At 43.4% G+C, this 25306-nt stretch overlaps 1 protein-coding gene across 1 annotated transcript; it reads left to right on the forward strand.

Annotated features, from left to right (window-relative positions):
• On the forward strand, positions 1 to 24633 carry LOC125450334 (procathepsin L-like). The gene is made up of 8 exons (XM_059638467.1): positions 1 to 131; positions 4052 to 4193; positions 5714 to 5836; positions 8484 to 8675; positions 9393 to 9611; positions 15378 to 15540; positions 22059 to 22161; positions 24252 to 24633. The coding sequence occupies exons 1-8, from the start codon at positions 28 to 30 to the stop codon at positions 24349 to 24351; spliced, it is 1146 nt and encodes a 381-aa protein (XP_059494450.1). The 5' UTR covers positions 1 to 27; the 3' UTR covers positions 24352 to 24633.
• Positions 24634 to 25306: the final 673 nt, after the last annotated feature.

Raw genomic sequence — 25306 nt, forward strand, 5'->3', positions numbered from 1 at the left:
AGCACCTCGTTCATTTCTCAATTACTAATGTTGCCACAGATCCAGAGGGATGGCCTTCCTGGAAGATTGCGTCTATATATTGTGGAAGTGCACTTGGCGTTTGGTGGAGCCATACTGAGGATCTCTCCCAGGTAAGACTGCTGAAATTAGGCCTTGTAAATGTAACTTTTCCTTCCAGTTGAGCAGTTGATTGTTCTGTGGCACTCCCGACTTGAAACTTGTCAATTTTGGGGAGGCTGTAAAGGGTCAGAAGGTGAGGCACTTGTCTCAGAATATCCAGCTTCTGCCCTGTGTCTATAACCATAGTGTTCGTCTGACAGCTTCAGTCTAGCTTCTGGTCAATGGGGAGCATGATAAACTGGTGGGTGTGAGAATTAGGAGAATTAGATCAGTGGAGCATGTTTATTTTTCAGTAGAGAAGCCAAGGTGAAAAATCATTGTCCATTAATTGGAACAGCAAGTTTGTGAAAAGAAGAGGCAGGGGAAACTAAATGAATGAACATGTGGTCATGTGAAAATTGTGAATTATTACAATGGATTTGCAGCATTAAAACAGACCTAGGGTCAAAGCTAGTGTTTATGCTCCACATGAACATCTTCCCACCCTTCATTTTCACACTTCATCAGCTTATTCTTCCTTTCCATTTTCCCTCAACTGCTTATCTCATTTACCCTTAATTCCATCTATGCTTGTCACCTCAACTATTTCCTGTGGCTGTCAGTTCCACATTTTAAACATTTTCTGGTCAAAGTAGTTTCTCCTGTGTTCAGTCTTCAAATTGAGAAGTTATTCACTTTGGTTGTAAAAATAGAAAAGCAGAATACTTTTGAAGATATGAAAATTGTAAGCATTGACATACAATACTCATGAAGAGAATGCAGAAAATGACCACGCAGTGACAGCAGGCAGAAAGTTTATGGAATAAGAGTCTGGCCCTACAAGGAAAGACTGAGCAAAATGGATCTGTGTCCTCTGGGGCTGAGAAGAATGAAAGATGATCTGAGTGAACTGTTCAGTCTTCTGAAGGGAATTGATAAGATTGATGCTGAGAGACTATTTCCACTGATAAGGGAATATAGAGCATGAGGGCACTGTGTCAGAGTGAGCAGTTGATTATTTTGGACTGAGATGAGGGGAAATTGCTGCAATCAAAGGGCCGTGATTCTTTGGTATTATGCACCACAAAGGATTGATTATTGAATGAATTGGGACAGGTTCAGTGCACAATATATGTGTGTACATCCAGACAGACTGAGTATTTAGGGAAAGTGGTTTAACCTGCTTCAAAGAAACAAGTTATTAAGCTTCTCCTCTAACGTGTGTTGCTCTAATATTTCTTCTCAGGCTGTAGTCAGTACTGCTACGGCTGGATTTGATCACTCACCCTGCGGTAAGAGGGTGGTCCAGGGTCTTTCATTTAAATGGCATCCCTTGTTTAAAATGGTTGAGGCTTGTATGGACAGATTTTTTAATGATTTCTCAGGGAATCAGGGAAACTGCAGACGATGATAACGTACAATTTAAGCCCAAGGTCATCCACAATAGCTTTAAATGACAGAACAATCTCAACGGGCCAAAAACAGAAGTTGCTGGGAAAGATCGCATGTCTGGCAAAATCTGTGAAGAAAAAGCTCAGTTAATGTGTCGGATTTTTAACTTATTTTTTAAAAATTTGTTCACAGGTTGAAGGCATCACTGATCAGGGGTGGCATTTACTGACCATCCCTAGTTGCCCAGTTTCAACCACACTGCTGTGGGTCTAGAGTCATATGTGGGCCAGACCAGTTAAGGATAGCAGGTTCCTTCCCTAAAGGGCATTAGTGAACCTGATGTGTTTTTCTGACAATCGTCAATGTGTTCATGGTCATCACTAGATTCTTAATTCCAGTGATATTTTATTGAATTCACATTCCACCACCTGCCGTGGCACAATTCAAACCCGGGTCCTTAGAATGTTATCTGGGTCTCTGGATTAACAGTTCTGTAGCAATACCTCTCGGCCATTGCCTCCAATTCTGAGTTCTGAGGAAGGGTCACCGGATCTGAAACATTAACCCTGATTTTTTTCTTCACTGATGTTACCAGATCTGCTGTGCTTTTCCAGCAACTTCTGTTTTTGTTCCTGATTTACAGCATCTGTAGTTCTTTCAGTGTTCAATCTCAATGGGCCTTTTTACTCTACAATCTACTCTACAATTACTCCCTGCTTCTATTTTTTTTTGCTTTCTCCAAACTGTCTATGTTTAAAGTACAAAGACTGGTAAGGGAAAGCTCAACAAGAAATACAGCCTTAATGAAAACAGATCAGGAGAAAGGGGTCAGGAAAGATTAACGTCCAAGATGACATTGATGGCAAGGAAGTGACGAGAGTTATACAGCCGGAGTCTGAAGTGATAGTTCAATGTAGAGTGGGAGAAAACCTTACTTAAATGAACCAACAAATGTTTGCAGTAAAACAGGGGGAGCCGAATATTGTGTTGAACAGCAAGGAATCAAACATCAGAGCAGTTATTAGGAAGTGCTGCAGAATAATTAGGACTCACAATTAAAAATTGCAATGTAATATATTTAGAAATGATGGTGAGGGTAAAAGGCAAGTTGAATGAGCTGTATTTATTTGGGAAAAGTAGGCACAGCTACCAGCAGGACAAAAATAACATCCATATGGAAGGAGCAAAAGAATATTAAAAGATCAGCAAGAGGTGATGTCTGCACACTACCTACTAGGTTTTGGAAAGGAGGTCAGGTAAAAACAAAACATGCGGACTGATTCAAATCCGTGATCTCTATCAGCCGAAGGAGTATGAGACATATGGGGATATCCCACCCATTACCGCCAGCCGTTTCAATTTGGAGCGAGATCACTGTTTCTTTTATTGCCAGTGGATCAAAATTCTGTAACTATCCCTCACAGCACTTCCAATGTCACTATACTGCATGGACTGAGCAGTTCAAGGAGGAAGCTCGACCCCACTTTTTTTTGAGCAGTTATGGATGGGAATAGACATTGCCCTCGCCAGTGATGCTCAAGGCCCATGAAGGAATAACAAAACAAATAGGGCATTGAGTAAAAATCAAACATAGATTGGTAAGTCTGGGGCATTTTAATGACACTGATATTAATTGACAGAATTGTCAATTATCAAAACATTAACTGTTTTCTCTCCACAGATACTCTCAGACCCATTGAGTTTCTCCAGAATTCTGTTTGTTTCAGATTTTCAAAATTAATAGTATTTTGTTTTTACAACATTTATTACTGGTTTTCCATCTCAGATATTAGACTAACAATCTTATAGTTTCCTGTTTTCTACATCCCTCCTCTCTTGAACAGGGGTCTTAAATCTGTCTTCCCAAACTGCCTGGATCTTTTCTGAACCAATAGAATGTGTTTACTATCTCCACGGACACTTCTTTTCTGACCATAGGATGTTTCCCATCAGGTCCAAAGGGCTTCGGCATTTCATTCAAATAGCTCTCCCTATACCTGTCACAAGCTTTGTGTTCCTTCTTGCCTTTCATCTCTTGATTTTCAAATATGCGTAAGATGTTTTTCCAGTTTTTGCAGTGTTAGACACAAAATACCTGTTCAATGTTCTAACCATATCCTTGTTTCTAATTGTTAATTCTCCATCCATATTGTCTCATGGAACATTGTTCACTTGAAATATCAACCCAGTAATATTGCCATCACACTGCTACCTGAGCTATTGACGGATTGATGCAGACAATTGGCTGTTAGCTGAGGAATGCCTATTACAAGGGGACAATTTATATTCCGTCCACACTTGCTCTTTCCAATACTTAACAAAACATTTGGAACAAAATTAATTCGATAGATTTAATGGAATGAAGATTTTAATTCAGAGACTATGGTAATGAGATATTTTATCTACTGAAGCCAGATAAAAATGCAAAAGATGATAGCATTTGATTGAGGAGGATAATGTGTGCATTGTCCTTTTAACCAAATAATTTAGCAAAATTAACTCGGAAGAAATTGGAGCATTGTCCATTCCCTGTCTAATCCCATTGGTTTTGCTCCATTAGGTTGCCCATCATGAAGCTCTCTCTGTTTCTGGGCTGTGTGGTGATGTCTATTCTGGCTGGAGCCTCAGGCCACACCTTTAATTCGACACTGGATGAAGACTGGAGGAATTGGAAATTAGAGTATGAGAAGCAGTACACTGAGGTAAAAGGAGAATTTGCTCTAGTACAAAATCTATTCCAAAAGTTCAGTTCACTCAGAAGGGGAAGTGATTCTGTAGTCTAAGTTATTGAAATTTCTTAGTTGGAGATAAAGTGGGAGAGGACCATTCTCTTTTGGCTGGAACAGATAAGTGAAATGAAATTAGAAACATATCGATCCTGAAATTCCTATGGGCATCCTCCCAGTCTCTAACTTCAGTAAAGGACTGATGAAACTCACAATCAAAGAGCATGGACTTGTGGTGTCTCAGTTTACTCGGGTCCACTTGAGTTACCATGGAAACCACAAATACACCTCAAGAACATTCAAACTTATCCTAATGAATATGTCGACAATGTCAATGTTTGCACCAATCAGAACACGTCCAAAAATTATGATTAAAATAGTGGAGTAAAGTATCTAAAATGTAAAACTTATGAGTGACATTTTTCCTCTATTATCCAACTCTGTCTCCAGAATATTTGTCCAAGAACAGAGATGTTGGACTGATTGATAAGGGCCACTGTATTTCCCACCTGGCCACATCCCTTGCTCAAAAGCTGCAGATAGTGATGACACCCAGGACAACAATAGCTTTCAGCTTCATGTTCTGAAAAAAATCAAAATGATTTTTTTTCTGGAGATCTCGCGTGTACAAGTTGATTCATCTGGGATCTATTAGATGCTAGTTATTGTGAAAGTGGCCATTTAGCTGTTCATAGACCGGAGGTGAGCTTTCTGCCCCACTAGAACTCGAAGTTCGAACAAAGAGAACTATCAGACAAACGGAGATTGGTGTCTCTTATTGCACTGGGGGTGCCAGAGGGAGTGATGGTCACTGCTGGTACTGCAGTCGGGAGTTGAGGCCTGAGCTGTGATGCAATGGAGCTTGGTAAACGTTCAGGGTGAGGAAGATGGGGTTAACGTTTAGGAGGCTGTGCCAGGAGGACAACTTGGAGGGTGACCCATTGAGAGAGACCTCCAATCAGTCTAAGGGGGCCTGTTAATTAGAGATAACTTTCTGCCCACCATCAGCCTTCTGGATTGGCAGGTTGGAGTGGGCCTCTCCTGCACCAAGGTGATGAGATTCCAAATTGGATATTAATTGGAATTGGCTCCAGTCACCCTCCTGCTGCAGGAGCCATGCAATGTCAGCATCACAGCTGGAGTAACTGTGCCTGGGTTGAGGTATAAGGACAGGCCACTGGCTGGATCATTTGCCACCCACCTTCAAACCCATCACTGAGGGGCCATTAAACCGGACCCTCAGATCCATCTGTTTATTCCTCCAATTGCAATGTCACTAAGACAGTGATACAAGATCAAATGGGTTTTGCTCTCTGAATGAGTGGGGGGAAGAGAGGAGAGGAAGGGACTGACTGCTACGTTTCAGATCTGATTGGGAGGATTGAAACACAATTGCAAAATGTTATTTCGGGTTTCTCAAAGGGGCTATTGAAGCTACTGTATAAATTTATGAATGAAAGATGCTGGAGCCTGATTGGCTTAATGTCTTTATTCAGGATGAAGAGACCTACAGGAGAATGGTATGGGAGGACAATATGAGATACATCGAACAACACAACCTGGAGCATTCGATGGGGAAACACACATTTACTGTGGGAATGAACCAGTTTGGAGATCTGGTGTGTACAAGACGTTTCATCTGCGATCTGTTCAATGCCAGTCATTGTGAAATTGTGAAACTGGTGTGAGGTTATAACAAGAAGCTGAAGCAGGAGTTGGCCACTTAGTCCCTCAAGCTGACTCTACCATTCAGTACACTCAGTGACTGACTGGATTGTGATCTTACTCCATTATCCTGATTCCTTCTTCCCCACTCCATGCTTCCACAACCCGGAACTCCACTGTAAATCAAAAATCCATCTCTCTCCAACTCAAATATGTTCAATGACTCCAGTTCCAAGTCTCTCTCTCTCTCTTTCTCACGCACACTTTCTTTCTCAATGGAGTAGTTCTGTATGTAGAGTTAAGCCTTGTCTATTGACACCACACACATACACTCTGCACATTTCTTCAAAATTCACACCTACATGGTTACCAGAACCACACATGTGGCCAGAACAAGGGTTTGTTGTCAATTTGTGAATTAGCTGCAATCAAATCAACATGATAAATAAATAACATATGGGAGCGAGGCCTGAGGCTTGGCAGGGCTGTCTGCAAGAGACAAATGGTAATCAGAGAGCAGGGAGCTGTGTTAGGAGAGAGACAGACAGAGAGAGAGAGAGAGAGAGAGAGAGAGAGAGAAAGGGGCTGTGACGGGGAAAAAAGAGCAATAATCAGGAAGAGAGAGGGAGTAGTGAAGGGAAGAGAGAAATGACACTACAAGGGGTAAGGGGAGGTGTCTCTGAAGGGATAGAAAGGGGGAATGCTATGAGGGGAAAGAGAGAGAGGGGTCTGTGAGGGGAAGGGGAGGGGGCAGCGAGGGGGAAGAGAAAGAGGGGTCTGTGAGGGAGTAGAGGAGAGGGGACTGTGATAGCGAAGGGGAAGGGGAGAGGGTCCTGTGATGGGGAAGGGGAGAGGGAGGTGGTGGTCTACTCCATCCACATCACTGTCCATTCTCTGCCTTCTCTACGCAAATCTCCCAACATTGTGCTCTCTCTTCCATGTCCTCCCTCATCCTCTCCCCACTCCCTTCATTCAATGCCCCATCACTCCACCACTTGATCCCTCATTCATTCACACAATCCCACTCTCCGCTATTACTTCCATCATTTCCTTATCCCTACCCTCACTGATATGATACACCCCTGTGACACCCCCAATCCTTCCTTCCCTCCCCCACACTTTCCCTGTTCAATCCCTCCCCCACACCATTCCCACTCACTTTCTACCCCATGTACAGCCCGCACTCCCTCACTCCCTCTCTCTTCTCATTCTCTCACCCTCACTCCTTCCTTGCTGCTTCCCCTACACTCTCACCGTTCGCTCCTTCCCACACTCCTTCCCCAACTTCCACCCTAGTCCCTCCACCACACTTGCTTACTTCCCCCTTCACTCCACACTGCCCACTTACCCTAACTCCCCCACACAGTCCCTCCCTCCTGCACTCTCTGCCCCACTCCTTTCCTCCCCTCAACCTCTTTCCAATTGCTCTACCCCACCCTACACTCCCTCCCCAACCTTCACTTTTTGCCACACTCCTTCTCCTAATAACACCCCAATCCCTCCCCACTCCTGCTCAATTCCCCCCTCCCTGCCTGTCTGTTTCACAATTTTCCCCTGTCCCTTGTTCCACATTCTCCCTCATTCTCTCACTCCTTGCTTGCCCTGTCTGCCCACTTTGCCCCATTCTTCATTCTCCACACCTTCCCTTTTGCATACTCCCTTCCACTCCAGCCATCCCCTCTTTCTCCCTATTCCCGCTCTCCTTTTCCTCTTTCCCTCCTTAATTTTGATTCCAATTGCACACTTCTGAATGTGTCCTGTTGTTTCTCAGGTGATGCCACTGGAATTCTACATGATGCATGGGTCCTGACCTCACATGCACAAATTTGGCATGGGCAAAAATACTGGCCAAGTACATTTCTGCATTCCTGAGCATCGCAGTTGCAAACAGTGTCAGCAGAGACTGCTTTAGACTTATAGAATCTTGCATTGCTTCTCTATGCTTTACATTTCAAACCAATTTTAAAATAACCTTCGCCAACTCTGATTTCATACCCTTGTATGTGACTTTACTTGATCCCACATTTCTGACCCTCAAACAGAATGTGAAATTACTTCACTGAATGAGGTATGATATGGTTTGTGATTTTTAACAAAGAATCTCAGCTTCTTTGCAAATGTATGTTTCACAAAAGTGACTCTGCCTTCCAATTTACATCCATTTTCATCCTGTTTGCGCTTGTCAAACAGCCAATTCCATGGCCTGGGCCATTGCCCATATATCTGCAGTAATTTCCAAATATTAAGCATGGGACAGGTTCACCTACACCTAACCAAGAGACAATTTTCATATGATGGGATATTGCTGACAGTAGTCAATACACCAGCCTCATGAGTCTCTCCCTGACCCTCACCTCACACAGTGAAGACAAAAAGCCACCATTTGGATTAATGGTAGTTCAGAGTTCTGAGAAAACTCAGTGAAAAATTAATGAATAACAAATTGCACTGTGAGAGTGAAATAAATTGAAAAGTAAAATGTCAGATCTGAGTACAAAATGGTGCCTTTCAGCTCCGTGAGGTTATCAACCCTCCTCCTGCACATTGTCTATTCATAGGTACTGTTTTCATTCGCGAGACTTCTTGTATTTGACTTTCTAGACCAATGAAGAGTTCAATGAACTCATGAATGGATTCCTCCAAGTTGAAGTTGATAACTCGACTGAAGAGGAAGTTGATGAAGAAGATGATACTGAAGATGATGATGAAGACTTTGAAGAGAATGATGAGGAATTGCGGGGTGCAACGGTTGACTGGCGTAGAAGGGGTCTGGTTACTCCCGTGAAAAACCAGGTAACAATCAGCAGGAATCCTCCTTGTGATTGTGAATTGTCAAAATTAAGCTGTGAACAATGTCGACCTGTGGTGTGCCTGTCAGTGCCGAGAAAGTGGGCTGCACTTCCGCTTTAGATCCTATTTACCCAGAATGCACCATTGCCGGGTGCCATTGACTGCACACAACTGGCTGTGTAATGACCCCCTTTATTCCTCACCAACAAGTGGTTTAACTTCCCTCTCAGACGAATATTGACCCCTGCAACAGTCCATCATTTCCATCTTCCACAGCAGCATTCTCATTTCTTAGAGTCACATTGCTTGTTTGATGTCAATGTTTGTCCATTTCTTTCCCCTTGGTTTAAGGCTTATTAAGGAGGAGGTTGAGATTGTCAAATTTCACAAATTATTCCTACGGCCCACAGAGACACAAAATCGGAATTGTATTTCACCCTGGATCACAGGCAGTGGTTTATCACCGTGTGCCTGACTCCATCCTTCATCTCTCTTGAAAAAAAATTCTGCAGTCAATGTTCTCCAAACACCAAGGGTTCAGGCAGTGCCCTCCGAATCCTGGTACACAGACACTCACTGACCCCGTGTGATTCTGTGAAACTTCATCAAACAGACTCATAATATCAGTGTGAGGCTGTACTCCACCTGAAAGGAGATGGAAAAAGGATTTTATTTTTACATCAGGATAGTTTAATGTGATTGTATTTCTGTCATTGCCAGGGACGATGTGGTTCATGCTGGGCTTTCAGTGCAACTGGGGCCATCGAAGGACAATGGGCAAAGAAACATAAAAAATTGATCTCTCTAAGTGAACAAAACCTGGTTGATTGTGATCGGCGAAGCCGTGGATGTCGTGGTGGATGGATGACAAGTGCCTTTCGATGTGTGATGCGAAATAAAGGCATCAACTCAGCTGCAACCTACCCATACACAGCACGGGTAACTCACTTTTCAGTGTGTTTCAAATTCACCAGCTACAAAATGTTTACAGCATTCATGGTGTTCCACAGTGGAGACTTGTGATGATCTCTGAAATCCCCATTCAACATCTCTTGCTCTCAGGCAATGTGAATGAAGAGTTATGGGTATTTGCATTCCTGTGCATTGCTGCTCACCATTTTGTGAGCCAGGATGTTGATGTGACAGTCAGCTAAATCATCAGATCATTCAGCATGTTCTGTACTTGATCTGGGGAATGCACACCACCCAGTACAACAGTTACTGCAGAAACACCATGATGGACAGGACTGAAGTGTTCGAATTAAAGGAAATTACTTTAGTCTGTCTGCATCTCTCATGTGCCCCGACAGGCTGTTTATTCATTCAAATATAAGTTGCAACTTTACACAAAAAAAGAAATAATTTAAGTTTAGGATATTTATTCAGAATTGACTTGCAAACTATTTTCTAGGCCACTCTAAGTGCAAATCTAGTTGCTTTGTAAGAGCGGTGTAAATACTTTTGGAATGGCATTTAAGTTGCAACTTGCTGCTTCGACATTTTGAATATGGGGTGTAATTAAGACATAACTTACTTTGAATCTGTTCTGAAGTGAATATTTGTGTGAACTTCCTTTTGTGCTGATGCTGTTTCTCCAGCAGCCACTGTTTTTTCTATTATTGGTCCCTCCACATCACAGATGTCCCTCCGTACTGGATGTCATTGTGATCAGCCTCTTGCAAGTAACACCCAGCTGCGTGTCTCAATGTCACACAGATTCAGCTCGCTCTCCAGTGCATCTTTCAAATCTTCCACCAGCGACTCCAGACTCTCATGTTGAAGCTCTTTGTAAATGGCACGAATGTGTGTGTTTCATCCAGCAGAGTTGTGGTTTCTGAGTTCTGAGGAAGGGTCACCAGACCTCAAACGTTAACTCTGAATTCTCTTCACAGATGCTGCCTGACCTGCTGAGCATTTCCAGCAACTTCTGTTTTTGTTTCTGATTTACAGCATCCGTAGTTCTTTTGGTTTTTATTGGGATTGTTTCAACACTGTTCGATTTTCCTTTGAGGTAGCATGAGGAGCCAGGGCTGTGTAAGTGGCAGGTTAAGGAAAATAGTGAAATGTCACATTGCGTAGGTAGATAGGTTGCCCAGAGGAAATGGAGGAGAAGGAGGTGGGTAATGCAGGAGTCTCCTGTGGCTATCTCCATCTCAAACAAGTTGTGCAGGGGAGATGGACTTTCAGGTGAATGCAGCATTGACAGACAGGTTTCTGGTGCCACTCTAATGTAACAACAGGTGCATCAGGTTTCAAGCAATTGATTACGACAGAGAACTCTCTCCTCAGAGGCGCACACAGACATTTCTGCGGCCAACAACGAGGCATCAGAATGTTGTGTTGCATCCCTGGTGCCAGGGCAAGGATGTCTCCGAAAGAGTACAGAATATTGTCAAAGGGGAGAGGGATCAGCAGGAGGTCATTGTACACTTTGGAGCCAATGACATAGGAACAGAAAAGGTTGAGGTCTTGAGGAAAGAATATAGGAAATTAGACAGGAATTTAAAAAGCAGATTTTCAAGAATATTAATATTGAGATAAGTCCTGGTGCCAATTGCTAGTGAGAGTAGGAATAGGGTGATAGAGCAGATGAATGCATGGCTAAGAAAGTGGTGCAGGGGAGAAGGATTTATATTGTTGGATTATTGAAATTACTTCTGGGTTCGAAGTGGCCTGTTTAAGAAGGATGGGTTGCACGTGACTTGGAAGGGAACTAATATACTGGCAGGGAGATTTGCTGGACCTATATGCGAGGATTTAAACTAGTAAGGCGGGGTGGAGCGAGGGTGGTAACCCGGAGAGATCGTGAGGAAACAGATTGAGATCAGTCTGAGGCTACTGCAGTTGTGAAAAGGACCAAGTCAAACAATCAAGGAAGGCAGGAGCAAAGCAGAAAATGAGGTAGGGCTGATAAATTAATCTGCATTTATGTCAATGCAAGAGGCCTGACAGGTAAGGCAGATGAAGTCAGGGCATGGTTGAGAACATGGGACGGGGATACCATAGCTACGAGAGAGGTGTAGCTCAGGGATAGACAGGGCTGGCAGCTGAATGTTCCAGGTACAAAAGGAAGAACGGAAATAGAACCAAGGAAGGAGGGAAAATGACATTGTTGATTAGGAATAACATTCCTGCTGTACTTAGGGAGGATATTCTGGGGAGTGCATCCAGTAGAGTTATTTGGGAGGAACTGGGAAATATGAAAGGGATGATCACATTATTGGAATTGTACTATTGAACCCCCACAACCCTTCCCATAGTTAGTGGAAATTAAGAAGTAAATTTGCAAGGAGATTTTAGTTATCCAGAAGAATAATAGGGTGGTAATGGGAGGGGATTTTAACTTTCCAAGCATTGACTGGGACTGCCCTGGTGTTAAGCACTTAGATGGAGAGGATTTTGTTCAGTGTGTATCAGAAATCTGTCTTATTCAGTATGTGCATGTACCTACTGGAGAAGGAGCAAAACTTGACCTTCTCTTGGGAAATAAGGCAGGGCAAGTTACTGAGCGATCAGTGGAGGAGCATTTTGGGGCCAGTGATCAAAATTCTACTCGTTTTGAAATGGTGATGGAAAAGGATAGACCTGGTCTAAAAGTTAAAATTTGAAATTATTGGAAGTCCAATTTTGATGGTATTCAACAAGAACTATGAGAAATTGATTGGATATTCGCAGGTAAAGAGAGAGTTGAAAAATGGGAAGCATTCAAAAATGAGATAACAAGAGCTCAGAGACAGCATGTAATAGTAAGAACTGCTGATGCTGGAGTCAGAGATAACACAGTGCGAAGCTGGAGGACCACAGCCGGTCAGGCAGCATCAGAGGAGCAGGAAAGCTAATGTTTCATTTCCGGACCCTTCTTCAGAAATAAGAAGGGTCCCAACCTGAAACATCAGCTTTCCTGCTCCCCTGATGCTATCTGGCCGACTGTGTTCCTCCAACTCCACACTGTGTTAGCCCAGAGGCAATATGTTCCTGTTAGGGTGAACGGTACCAGTATGCGTAAGGAATGCTGGAAGACTAAAGAAATTGAGGTTCTGGTCAAGAAAAAGAAGGAAGCGTACATCAGGTATGGACAACAGAGGTCGAGAGAATCCCAAGAAGAGGAGAACGGCGATAGGAGTCTCCTCAAGAGGGAAATCAGGAGGGCAAAAAGGGACAAGTGATGTCTTTGGCAAATAGGGTTGAGGAGAATCCAAAGGGATTCCACAAATACATTAAGGACAAAAGAGTAACTAGGGAGAGAATAGGGCTCCTTAAAGTTCAGCAAGGAGGCCAATGTGTGGAATTGCAGGAAATGGGGGAGATACTGAACAAGTGTTTTTGCATCAGTTTTTACTGCAGAGCAGGTTATGGAAACTGGAGAACTTGGGAGTGTACGTGGTGATATCTTGAAAAGTGTCCATATTTGAAAGGAGGATGTACTGGCTGTCTTAGATTGCATAAAGGTGGATAAATGCCTTGGACCTGATCTGGTGTACCCGAGACGTCATTGAATCCCTACCGTATGGAAACAAGCCATTCAGCCCAGCATGTCCACACCAACTCTCCAAAGAGCGTCCCACCCGGGTTCACCCCCCATAACCTGTAACCCAGCATTTCCCATGGTTAATCCCCAAGCCTACATATCCCTGGACAATATGGACAATTTAGCATGGCCAATCCTCCTAAATGGCACATCTTTGGACTGTGGGAGGAAACCAGACCATCCAGAGGAAACCCATGCAGACATGGGGAAAATGTGCAAACTCCGCAGAGTCTCTCAAAACTGGAAGTGAACCCAGGTCCCTTGTGCTGTTGTGCAGCAGTGCTGAGCCACCATGCCATAGAAGTTGGTGGGACACTGGACGAGTGATTGTTGGGCCCCTTGCTGAGATATTTGCATCATCATTGCCATGGATGATGTGTCAGAAGACTGGAGGTGGGCTAATGTGGTTTCATTATTGAAGAAAGGTGGCAAGGAAAGATCAGGGAACTATGGACTGGCGAGCCTGTCATCAGTGATGGACAACTGGTCGGAGGGGATTCTGAGGGTCAGGATTTATGTGTATTTGTAAAGGCAAGGATTGATCGGGGATAGCCAACATGGCTTTGTGCATGGGAAATCATGTCTGACTGGCTTGATTGATATTTTTGACAAAGTGATGAAGAATCTAGATGAAGGCAGAGAGGTGGACGTGGTCGACATAGACTTCAGTGAGGAGTTTGACAAGGTTCTGCCTGGTAAATTGGTTGACACGATTCGATCACATGGAATACAGGGAGAACTAACCATTTGGATGCATAATTAGTTCTGAGGTAGAAACAGAGAGTGGTGGGGAAATGTTGCTTTTTGGACTGGAGGCCTGTGACCAGCAGTGTGCCACAAAGACTGGTGCTGGGTCCGTTGCTTCTCATCATTTATACAAATTAGTTGGATGTGGACATAGGACATTTGTAAATGACACCAAAATTGGAGTGTAGTGGTCAGCCAAAACCGTTATCTCGAGGAAAACAGGACCTTGATCAGATAGGCTGATGGGCCAAGACAGATGGAGTTTAATTTAGATAAATGTGAGGTGCCGTATATTGTCAAGACAAATCAGAACAGAATGTGTGAACGTAATGTTGAGGCGTGTTGCCAAACAAAGAGACCTTGGAGTGCAGTTTCATAGCTCCTTGAACGTGGAGTTGCAGATAGGATATTGAAGAAGAGACATTTGGTACTCTTGCCTTGATTGGTCAATGCATTCAATACCGTTGTTGGGAGGTCATGATGCAGCTGTACAAGACAGTGTTTAGGCCACTTTCGAAATACTGCGGCCCCCCAGCTATAGAAAATATGTCATGAAACTTGAAAGGGCTCTGAAAGGCTTTACAAGGATGATGCCAGGGTTGGAGGCTTTAAGAGATTGGGTGAAGCTGAATAGGCTGGGGTTATTTTCCCTGGAGCATCGGAACCTTATAGAGGTTTATAAAATCACAAGGGGCATGGGTAGAGTGATTAGTCAAGGTTTTTTTTTACCCAAGGATTGGCAGCCTAAAACTAGCAGGCTTGGGTTTAACATGAGAGGGGCAAGATTTAAAAGAGACCCAAGGGGCAACTTTTTCACACAGAGAGTGGTGCGTGCATGGAATGAGCTGCCAAAGGAAGTGGTGGAGGCTGGTCCAATTACAACATTTAAAAGGCATGTGGGTGGGAATATGAACAGGAAGTATTCAGAAGGACATGGAAAATAGGACGAGATTAATTCAGGATATCTGTTTGGCATGAATGAATTGGGCCGAAGGGTCTGTTTCCATGCTGTACATTAATCTGACTCTATAAAACACAAGCAAGTCTGCACAATATTTCTTCTGATGATGGTTTCCCATCTGCATGAGCAGTAAACTCACCGTAGGAGGGGGAATTAAATCCCACCTGCCCCTGCCGATGTTTCTGAAACTGCACCCATTGCAGCATTGATGTAAAGGTAACTGAGGGGCTCATTGTCCAAAACCTTCACACTAACAGACAAAAGGCACATTCTGCAAAATTCACCACATTTGTAAGGTCCCATTTTCATTTAAACATGAAAATGATGGTCGTGCCTTTGATGATCAAAATGCTCCATAGTTTCCAAGATCCAAGAGGCTGTTAAAGATCCTGAAAAGATAACACTGGTGCTTTAATGCATATCACATGATCAAAATGAGTTTCATTTGAACATTTTCTTGAACACTTAGAGAGGAAGATGCAGATTTCAGAGAAACAAAGTTGCTGCCAGAATCAAAGGATACAAACGTGTTCGAAGAAGAGAAAGAGCTTTAGCAAGAGCAGCAAAAAGGGTGGGACCAATAGCTGTCGCAATTCACGCAGGGCGAAGGTCCTTCCATCTTTATAGACGAGGTAAGAAACAGAAGCTGTGGTTCAATTGGATTATCCACTATTCTTTATAAATATTGAAAATCATACATCCATGCACACTTCTACACAATTATTTTATGAATGCTTTTCAATGTTTACCATGGAAGTGCCCAGACACCTTCCCCTTGTTCATGTTTTCCTCTACCCCGTGCTACATGTTGTCTGGTGCTGTCAGACTCCATGGAGTTAAAATGGGAACAGAATGGGAGAACCAATGGATTGTCTTTCTTATAGCATGTCATGCTTCAACTGATCTGAGATAAGTTGGAGAATGAGGCCTTCAGACCCTCAGGTGATGTGCTTTGATGTGGTAATGAGACCAAGAGCTTCTCTTTTAAAGGTATCCTGATATTGAAGACATAAGACAGCGCTCTGTGCTCATGTCCTTTCCTGGTACAAACAACGTATCTCACCTCCCTGCTTCTGTCGGCTTCTGGCTTGTGATCGGTAATTTGCAGATTTTCTGACACTGGAATTATTTTGGGAATGTGAAATGAAGAAGGCAGTAGATGGGTATTTCAGGGTAAAAGAATCTCTGCATTTGTTAAATACAAAAAGATAAGTGCAATACAAGAAAAAGGCAAATGTAATAAAAACAGTGCAACTAAAACAATTATACAGAAGACAATAGCTAAATACACGATCAAATTAAACACAGGTTAAACACTATTCGAAGCTAAAAAAACAATTTTACTTACAGACACTTTAATCAGGTCTCCCACCATTGGGGTTCCCTGCACTGTGACAACCCACCTCCCCCTCCCTGCTAGCTAGGTTGGAAACTTTGGGCTCTCAGGAGTTTCAACTCACCGCTGGGGAAAAACATGATTTGGAAGTACTGCTGGCCATTCCCGATTGCCATACCCAGTGCCTTGATGAAGACTTTAGATGGTGTAGGCCTTCAGTGTGGCTTGAGACCACTGATGCAGTACAATGTGTTTTAGGATTTATCAGGTACGTACTTGGCTTTTCTTACTTTGTGGTGGTTTTTGCAATCTGGTTTTCACCCCAGATGTGCCTGTGGCCTTGCGGTGTCAGTCCAGTCGGTGGCTTTTGGAGGTTATCAGTTGCTGTTGGTTTGCCTGGTACAGAACAGACCTGTGTCAGTAGGTTTTGGAATTCCTGCCAGGATTCCTTTTCTGGAGATAGCGGTGCAGATAGCTTTCAGGGTGGTCGCTATTTTCAGGTGAGATTGGGGCTTGCAATTATACTAATTACATGCCTCTTATCTTCATATTAAATCTGTGCTTGCTTTGTGTTACTGATGTTCCCTTTCAGGTAGCTGGCTTCCTGATAGTTAAGAGTTTGTGCAAGTGTATTTTGATTAAAGTTGAAGCCCACTATCTCTGTGAATGGATAGTGATTTCAGTTGAAAGTCTGGTATCTGCAGAGGCCCCATTCAGTCTGTGCTGGGTGGTGTTAGGTCTGCCTGATTGTTCTTTTCGAGTCAAGGTGTGAATTGGATTTTTGGGCTGAACAATGGCTCCATGCAGCTGCCTCTGTAGAACATAGAACTGGGCTGCCCACGATGTTGAGCCAAATACAGATTGAAAGAGTGAAGACAGAGTCACATATAAGAGTTTACAGGTGGGGTAATTATGCAGGACTAAGAACGGAGTTGGCCAAAATGGACTGAATGGATTTGTACAGATTTAAACAGACTTGGGGATTAGTGTCCGAGGTGTGAAAAATCTGTTTGATTTCGGTGGTTGGCTAAATGAAAAGTGGGAAAAAAAAATCGCTTTTAACATTGCTAAAGAGGTCCTGGAGGTTGAGGATGCTTCCCAAATTTGCCAAGAAAGTTGAGAAAAACAGTGAAAGGATATACTTTTAGAATTAGCAAACAGACTAGAATTGGGTTTAACTAGGGACAAGAGGAAAGCTGAAATTGTCAAGGAATTAATTAATTAACAAGTCGGCACAACATTGTGGGCCGAAGGGCCTGTTCTGTGCTGTACTGTTCTATGTTCCGTGTTCTAAATGAAACTAATCCTTTCTGCCAGCCTTTAGTCCATGTCCCTCCATTCCTTGCATATTCATGTGCTTATCTAAAAATCCCGCAAATGCCCCTATCGTATCCGCCTCCAACGCCACCCTGGCAGTGCGTTCCAGACTCCTACCTCTCTGTGTAAGAAGACTTGCCCGTCATGTATCCTTTGCACTTTCCTGTCTAACCGGAAATGCATCGTGCCGCGTATTAGACGCTCCAGCTCCGGTAAGAGGATTCTGACTGTCAACCCTCTCCATGCATCTCGTAATTTTATAGACTTCTATCAGATCTCCCCTCAGCCCCTGCCGCCCCAGAGAAAACAACAGGAGATTTTCTAGCCTCTCCTTATAACTCATACCCTCTAATCCAGGCAGCATCCTGGTAAACCTCTTCTGTACCCTTTCCAAAGTCTCCACATCCTTCCTGTAATGTGGCGACCAGAACTGAATACAGTGCTCGAAATGAGACCTAACCAAAGTCTCATAAACCTGCGACACGTCACCATGATTCCTGCACTCAATTCTCCGACCAATGAAGCTCAGCATGCCTTATGCCTTCTTTACTACCCTATCTACTTGTGTACTTCAGGGAGCAATGGAGTGAAACTCCAAGATCCTTCTCCACATCAGTGCTTTTCAGAGTCCTGCCACTAACTGTACACCTTTCCTTAACAGTTGGTCTCCCAAAATGTAGCACCTCACTCTTACCCGGATTGAACTCCATCTGCCATTTCTCCACCAGTATCAGAAACTGATCTATATCTCACTGAATCCATTGACAACTTTCTACACTATTCACAACTCCACTGATCTTTGTAATGCCTGAAAACGTACTAACCCACCCATCTGCATTGTCATTCAAGTCATTTCTCTACATCATAAACAGCAGAGGTCCCAGTACACATCCCTGTAGAACACCATAGTCACGGTCTTCCAGCGTGAAAAACACGCTTCCATCACTTCCATGGACAAGTCAATTCCAAATCCAAATCACTGTGAATCCCATGCACTTTAATCTTCTGGAAGAACCTACCATGAGTATCTTGTCAAAAGCCTTACTAAAACCCATATAAATCTACCATCATTGATCACCTTCATCACCTCCTTGAAAAATTCAATCAAGTTCCTAAGACATGACCTGCCCCACAGAAAGCTATGCTGACTGTCCCTACTTAGGTTATGCTTTACCAAATGGGCATAAATCCTATCCCTGAGGATTCACTCCAATAGCTTCCCAACCACCAATGTGAGACTCACCAGCCTGTAATTTCCTGAATTATTTCTATTTTTCTTCTTGAACAGAGGAACATGATCTACTTCTGGGACCTCTCCCAGGGATTAGCGAGGAGACAAAGATCTTGGTCAAGGCCCCTGCGATCTCCTGTCTTGTCTCTCTCAATAACCTGGGGTAGAAATCATTGGTCTCTGGGAATTAATCCACTTTGGTGCTCTCCAAGAGACCCAATATAACTTCTTTCTTGATCTCAAAATGAGCCAGCATTTTCGCATGCTCCACAGAATCCTTATTATCCTCGATATCCTTCTCCTGGGTGAATGTCAATCCAAAGTACACATCTAGGATTTCATCCGCATTCTCTGCCTCCAAGCACAAGTCCTCTCCTTTATCATTGAGTGCTTCTACCTCCTCCCTCGTTATCCTCTTGTTTTTAATGTATCTATACAATGCCTTGGGATTCTCTTTAATTCTACTTGCCAAAGTCATTTCATGGCCCATTCTTGTTCACCAGTTCCTTGCTTGAGTACTTTCCTGCTTTCCTTGTGTTCCTCATGGGCCCAAGTAAATTCACAACCTCACTTGTTATCACAGGGCCCCTTACCTTGCCATCCTTGAACTCCCTTCCTTACTGGAACATGCTGGTCCTGAACTGTCCCCAACAGGTCTTTAAATAGTTTCCACATGTCAAATGTGGGCTTGCTGGATAACAGCTCTACCCAATTAACACTTCCTAGCACCTGCCCAATGGTGACATAATGTGCCCTCTTCCCAATTAAGTACCTTCCCGCAAAGTCCTTACTTATCCTTGCTCATGGCTTTCATAAAACTGAAGGAATTGTAATCACTGTTTCCAAAATGTTCTCCCACTGAAAGGCCAGTCGGTTGACCAGGCTCATTAACCAAAACAAGGTCTAGTTTGGCCCCTTCTCTAGTTGGACTATCCACATACCATCTCAAGGAACCCTCTCGGATGTACTTAACAACTTCCGCTCCAACCAAGTCCCTTGCTCTCAGGGAGACCCAGTCAATACTGGGACATTACTCACCCAGTGGGACAGCCCTGTTGCTGTGGCATCTTTCCATAATCTGCTTACATCCTTATTCCTCAATGTCCCAGTGGCTGTTGGAGGGCCCTATAGCATAATCTTATCAGAGTGATTGCATTCATCTTATTTTTGAGATCTACTCATATTGCCTCAGTGGATAAGTCCTCCAGCATGTCCTTTCTGAGCGCTGATGAAACATTCTCCCTGATTCGTAATGCGACTCTTCTACCTCCTTTACCTTCCTATCTCATCCAAAACAACAAAACTGCAGACACTGAGCAGCCAATCCTGTCCCTCTTTCAATCAAGTTTCTGTGATGGCCACAACGTCATAGTCCAATGTACTGAATCAGGCTCTAAGCTCATCTGCCTTCCCTATTATACTCTTTGAACTGAAATAAACACGGTTCAGCCCGTTGATACCATCGTGTTCATTTATGCACCTCTACCTGTCTTTTCTTTCTGATATACTGATCTTAACATCTACCTTTCCCTCAATCCCCCCACTTGCTGACCTGCTGCTCTTCTCCCCGGCCCGTTGGCACTCGAGTTTAAACTGTCCTGAGTAGCACTAGCAAACTGCCCTGTGAGGATATAGGAGCAACCCCTCCCTCTTGCACCGGTCTCCCCTGCCCCAGAAGAGGTCCCAATGATCCAAGAACCTGAAATCCTGTCCCCTGCTCTAGCTCCTTAGCCATACATTCATCTGCCCTGTCTTTCCAATTCTTGCCTCACTAGCACATGGCACTGGTAGTAACCCAGAGATTACTACCCTTGAGGTCCTACTCTTCAGCCCCTTCCCTAACTCCCTGTACTTATTCTGCAGAACCTCATTCCCTTTTTCTACCGATGTTCCTGGTACCAATGTGCGCCACAAACACTGGCTGCTCGTCCTTCCCCTTAATAATTTCATGCAACTGCTCAGCGACGTCCTGGGCCATCCTGGAATCTTGGAAGTGGCCATAGAGACGCCTGTCTGTGCCCTTAACTAACAAGCCTCCTACCACTTTGGTCACTTCAATCTTGCCTGACCCGGTGCCTGTGTATCTTTCCCAGAGCATAGCCCAGCTGTCTTTTAAATTGCAAAAGATTTTGAAAAGTCCAGGATTTTGGTCCAGTATTTCAGTTGGTAGGGATTTTCGCTCAATCCTGCAATTTGACAGTGGGCATGAAGTCTGCTCCAATCTGGAAAGATCAACCCCACAATCAGCTTCACAGTCACTGACTGCCATCCCTGGCCTACTCTGAGGATGCAGGGCTGCGTCCGACAGATGGCAAAGTTCTGTGAGCAGTGTCTTTAGGAAGAGAAGATGATACACTCACTGTTCCTGGGTTAGGTGGAAAGAGGAGAAATTCTCCTGGAAGACCCGAGCCCTCTTGCTGAGAGCCCCCACCGATCCACCCGACCCCACCCCCACCTCACCACCAGCAGTTTCTCTTCTTTTCTCAATCTCCTCTCATGCAGCTCAAGAGAAATTGCAAAATTGTGGCCGACAGGAGGGTAGTTACCTGCTCAGATCTTTTCCATGTGCAGAACCATTGTCTCTCGACTTCACCAACTTTAACCAACATGGCAAATCTATTAAGCACTCCCACAACATAACACAGAGGAAAGATTGATCAGCAACAAACTGCAACATGGGTAGTGATCCCTCAAAATAGTACAGTGTGGAGTTCCTTTCGAAACACATCTGTGTGTGCACATTTGTGTGTGTGTGTGTGTGTGTGTGTGTGTGTTTGTGTGTGTGTGTGTGTCTGGTTAAGAGAATGTGTTCACTCACATGGCATCCAATTGACATTCCACACTGACAGAGAACATGATTGGTGCCTGCCCCTGACTCCCAGACCCTCCCCGAGATGTGACATGTTTTTGTCAAGTGGAAGGAGGGAGGGTGTGTATAGAAGAAAAGGAAAGGTCTGTGAGGGGGTGGAAGAAAGAAGATTAAGTGACAAAAGGGTTGACAGAGCAGGGGCAATGAGATTGGACATTGGATATTTGAAGGAGTAAAAGATGTGTTTTGAGGAGCTGTGAATAGCAGAGGGAGGGAGAAAAGTTGATAATGTGACAAAATGTGACAAAAAGAAAAGGAAACAAGGTTCTGACAGAAAGAGTGTTTCCCAGAAGATGTTGCAGAGGAAAACATGACATAGAATGAATATCTGTGGGAAAGGGATAATAATTAAACACGTTACAGATTAAATGGACTAAAGATAAATGTTTCCTTACAGGAGTTTACTATGATCGCAGATGCAGTCAGCGTCTAAACCATGCAGTGCTGCTGGTGGGATTTGGAAGAGAAAGGGGAATGAATTATTGGCTTGTTAAAAACAGGTATGGACTTCATTTTTTGACTGTATTCATTCACAGGATGAGGGTATTATGGTGGTTAGCATTTATTGTCCATCCCTAATTGCCCAGAGGGCAGCTAAGAGTCAACCACATTGCTGTGGGTCTGGAGTCACATGTAAGCCAGACCACGTAAGGATGGCAACTTCCTTTCCTAAAGGGCATTCGTGAACCAGATGGGTTTTTACAAGAATCGACAATGGATTCACAGTCATCATTAGATTCTTAATTCCAGATATTTATTGAATTCAAACTCCACCATCTTCCATGGTGGGATTTGAACCCACGTCCCCAGAATGTTATCCGGGTCTCTGGATTAACAGTCTAGTGATACACTTTTTGATTGGAAGAATAGATTCATAGACTATTTTCTAAATGAATAAAGGTTTCAGAATTCTGCAGCACAAAGGGACTCGGGACTGAGTCCTAGTTCAAGATTCCCTGAAGGTTAACCTCTGTCTTCAGTTGGTGTCTCGAAGGCAATGCAATATTGGCATTCGGTTAAAGAGGATTAGAACACAAGAGGAGTGATATAGTGCTGAAGCTGTACAAGGCTCTGGTCAGACCACTTTCAGAATAGTGTGAGGAGTTTTGGGCCCCATATCTAACGAAATACGTGCCAGTGTTGGAGGGGTTTCAAATGAAGTTTGCATGAATGATCCCGGGGTGAAGGCCTTGTCATATAAGAAACGATTGAAGAGTCTGGCTCTGCACAATGATAGAGTTTAAAAGAATGTGAGGAGAGCTCACTGAAGCTTACAGGATACGGTGAGGTCTGGATAGAATGGACATTGAACAGATGTTTCCCCTAGGAGGAGAGACGAAAAGCCAGGAACAGAGCCTCAGAGTAAAGGGACAACACTTTAGAAACAAAATGAGGATGAATTTCTTCAGGAAGAGGGTGGTGAATCTGTGGAATTCCTTGCTGCGGAAACTGTGAAGGCCAGGCCACTGAGTGTATTTATGACAGAGGTAGGTAGGTTCTTCATATATAAGATGATCAAGGGTTACAGGGATAAGGAGGGAGAATGGATTGAGAACCATTTCAGCCATGATCAAACAGTGGACTAGACTTGATGGGGTGAATATTCTGCAGCACTCAAGATGTTAAAAATTAGGGATCCTTTCAGATAGTCATTAATAAATCCAATCAAAACCTCAGGAGGAACCTCCTTACTTCGAGGAGGGTGGTATTGGAGAAACTGTTACAGCAAGGAGTGGGTGAGCTAAATAATACAGATACATTGAAGTGGAAGGTGGATACACACACGAGGGTGAAGGAACAGAAGAGATATTGACAGGGTTACAGGAACGGAGCTGGGATGAGACTCCTACAGACATTTGCCAATGACACAGAGTGAATTCCCTGTCTCCCTGTGTATCTGTTTAACCAACATGAAACACTGATTATCTCGATGCGAGGGATTAACAGCAGAGCTATCTCCGATGATATCAGGGTTGGAGGGGATGGTAACAGGATTGGGTGAGGTGGGCTTCCTCAGCGTTGGATTGGTTGGTAGATTGTTTGAATAAGGAAGTGCTGCTCACTGAGTAACACCCACTCCCAGCTCACTACCTCTGAGTCAGAATCTCACCATTCAAGTCCTGCCCCATTACCTGTTGACATTAAAAGGAACGTTCATGACACAATCAAACAGGGTGATAATCCTCTTGACAATCTTTACACATGCCCCCACTATTCCTCAAATTATAAATGTGGGTCAACAAAGGATTGGGAAACCTACATCCACCATCACCATTCACTTATAGGGTCTCCCCTAAGGCCCACACTGAAGTTTGGATTGAATCCACACTCACCGCGCAGACCAGCACTTTCAGTCTGATGTCACAAGGAAGTGCTTCCAAGCACTGAATCTCACTTCATATTTCACAACCTTTACTGCAGTACTCTCGTTGTATTCAGCTATCTGGTTCAAACCACTCACGTATTGAACAGAATCTAACCCCTCTCAATCATTTCAACAAATCCCAGAGTAAAACAAACTCAGTCCTCCAAACCTGTCTCCATAACAGAAGTTTGATTTCAACACATCATTTTCTTTTCTTATTTTCAGCTGGGGAAGGTCATGGGGTGACCGCGGTTATATCAAAATGGCGAAGGATCGACGGAATAACTGTGGAATTGCCAATTATGCAGTTTATCCATCTGTGTGAGGAGGGAGGTGTTAAACCAGAGCTTCATTGAACTCCACTTGAAAAAACGATGGGAACATTTCTGCTGATGCTGACTCCTTCAACAGTATCGCTTTAACTCCCTGCTGCAGTTCAACAAGTTAAATAATGACAGCTTCAGCGTATTTCTATAGTTTTACATAACGGTCACTGTCAGCGTGTGTTTGATACATGTAACCATGGTAATATCTCCAGCTTGTGTACAGACAATGACCTGAATGTACTGTTGATGTCGATCAATATAATAAACATTGCCAGCAATCACTTTGAGAGTCGGTTTATTCAAAGGAACAATTTCATAATGCTTTTCCACGGATGGGAAACAGGTACAATGGGCCACCCGGCTTCCTTCTGCACTGCAATTATTGTGTGATTGTGTGAATTGTTTAATTTAATTTGGAATGATGTTCTAAAAATGATTTGTACAAACAGAAAAAATGTTACAGAATTGGCCGTTTTATGACACAAGTATAATTGTTACCACTGAGGTATTTAAAGTTTAATTTAATACTACTCACCCCAAAACTGTCCTTAAGGAATAAGAGAATGAAAGGCACTGTGACTGTGTGTTGATAGTATTCACAAAAATTAATTACTTAAATGCACAATTGAGGTAAATAGCACCGATTTCATTGCCATTACAGAGGCATGACTACAAGGTGACCAAGATTAGCCACTGAAGATCCATTCCATTTACAAATATACAGAAAATGCCTTAATCTTACCCAGGTCACAACCCAGTGAAATTAAAGACGGTCCCATTCATGATTCAAGTGTATTCTCCCAGCGATTTTATGACTCTTATAATGGGAGTGTACTTCACATCGAAGTAAGTCATTCACGAAAAGAGGGTGCTGTTCATAAACATCCCAGATTCAAAATTGTGTTGTGTAATGAATAAAAGTAGTGTAAGGAATAATCAGAAGTGCTCCAGAGC

Source organism: Stegostoma tigrinum, chromosome 30 (assembly GCF_030684315.1).
Source record: "Stegostoma tigrinum isolate sSteTig4 chromosome 30, sSteTig4.hap1, whole genome shotgun sequence".
Lineage (NCBI taxonomy): Eukaryota > Metazoa > Chordata > Chondrichthyes > Orectolobiformes > Stegostomatidae > Stegostoma > Stegostoma tigrinum.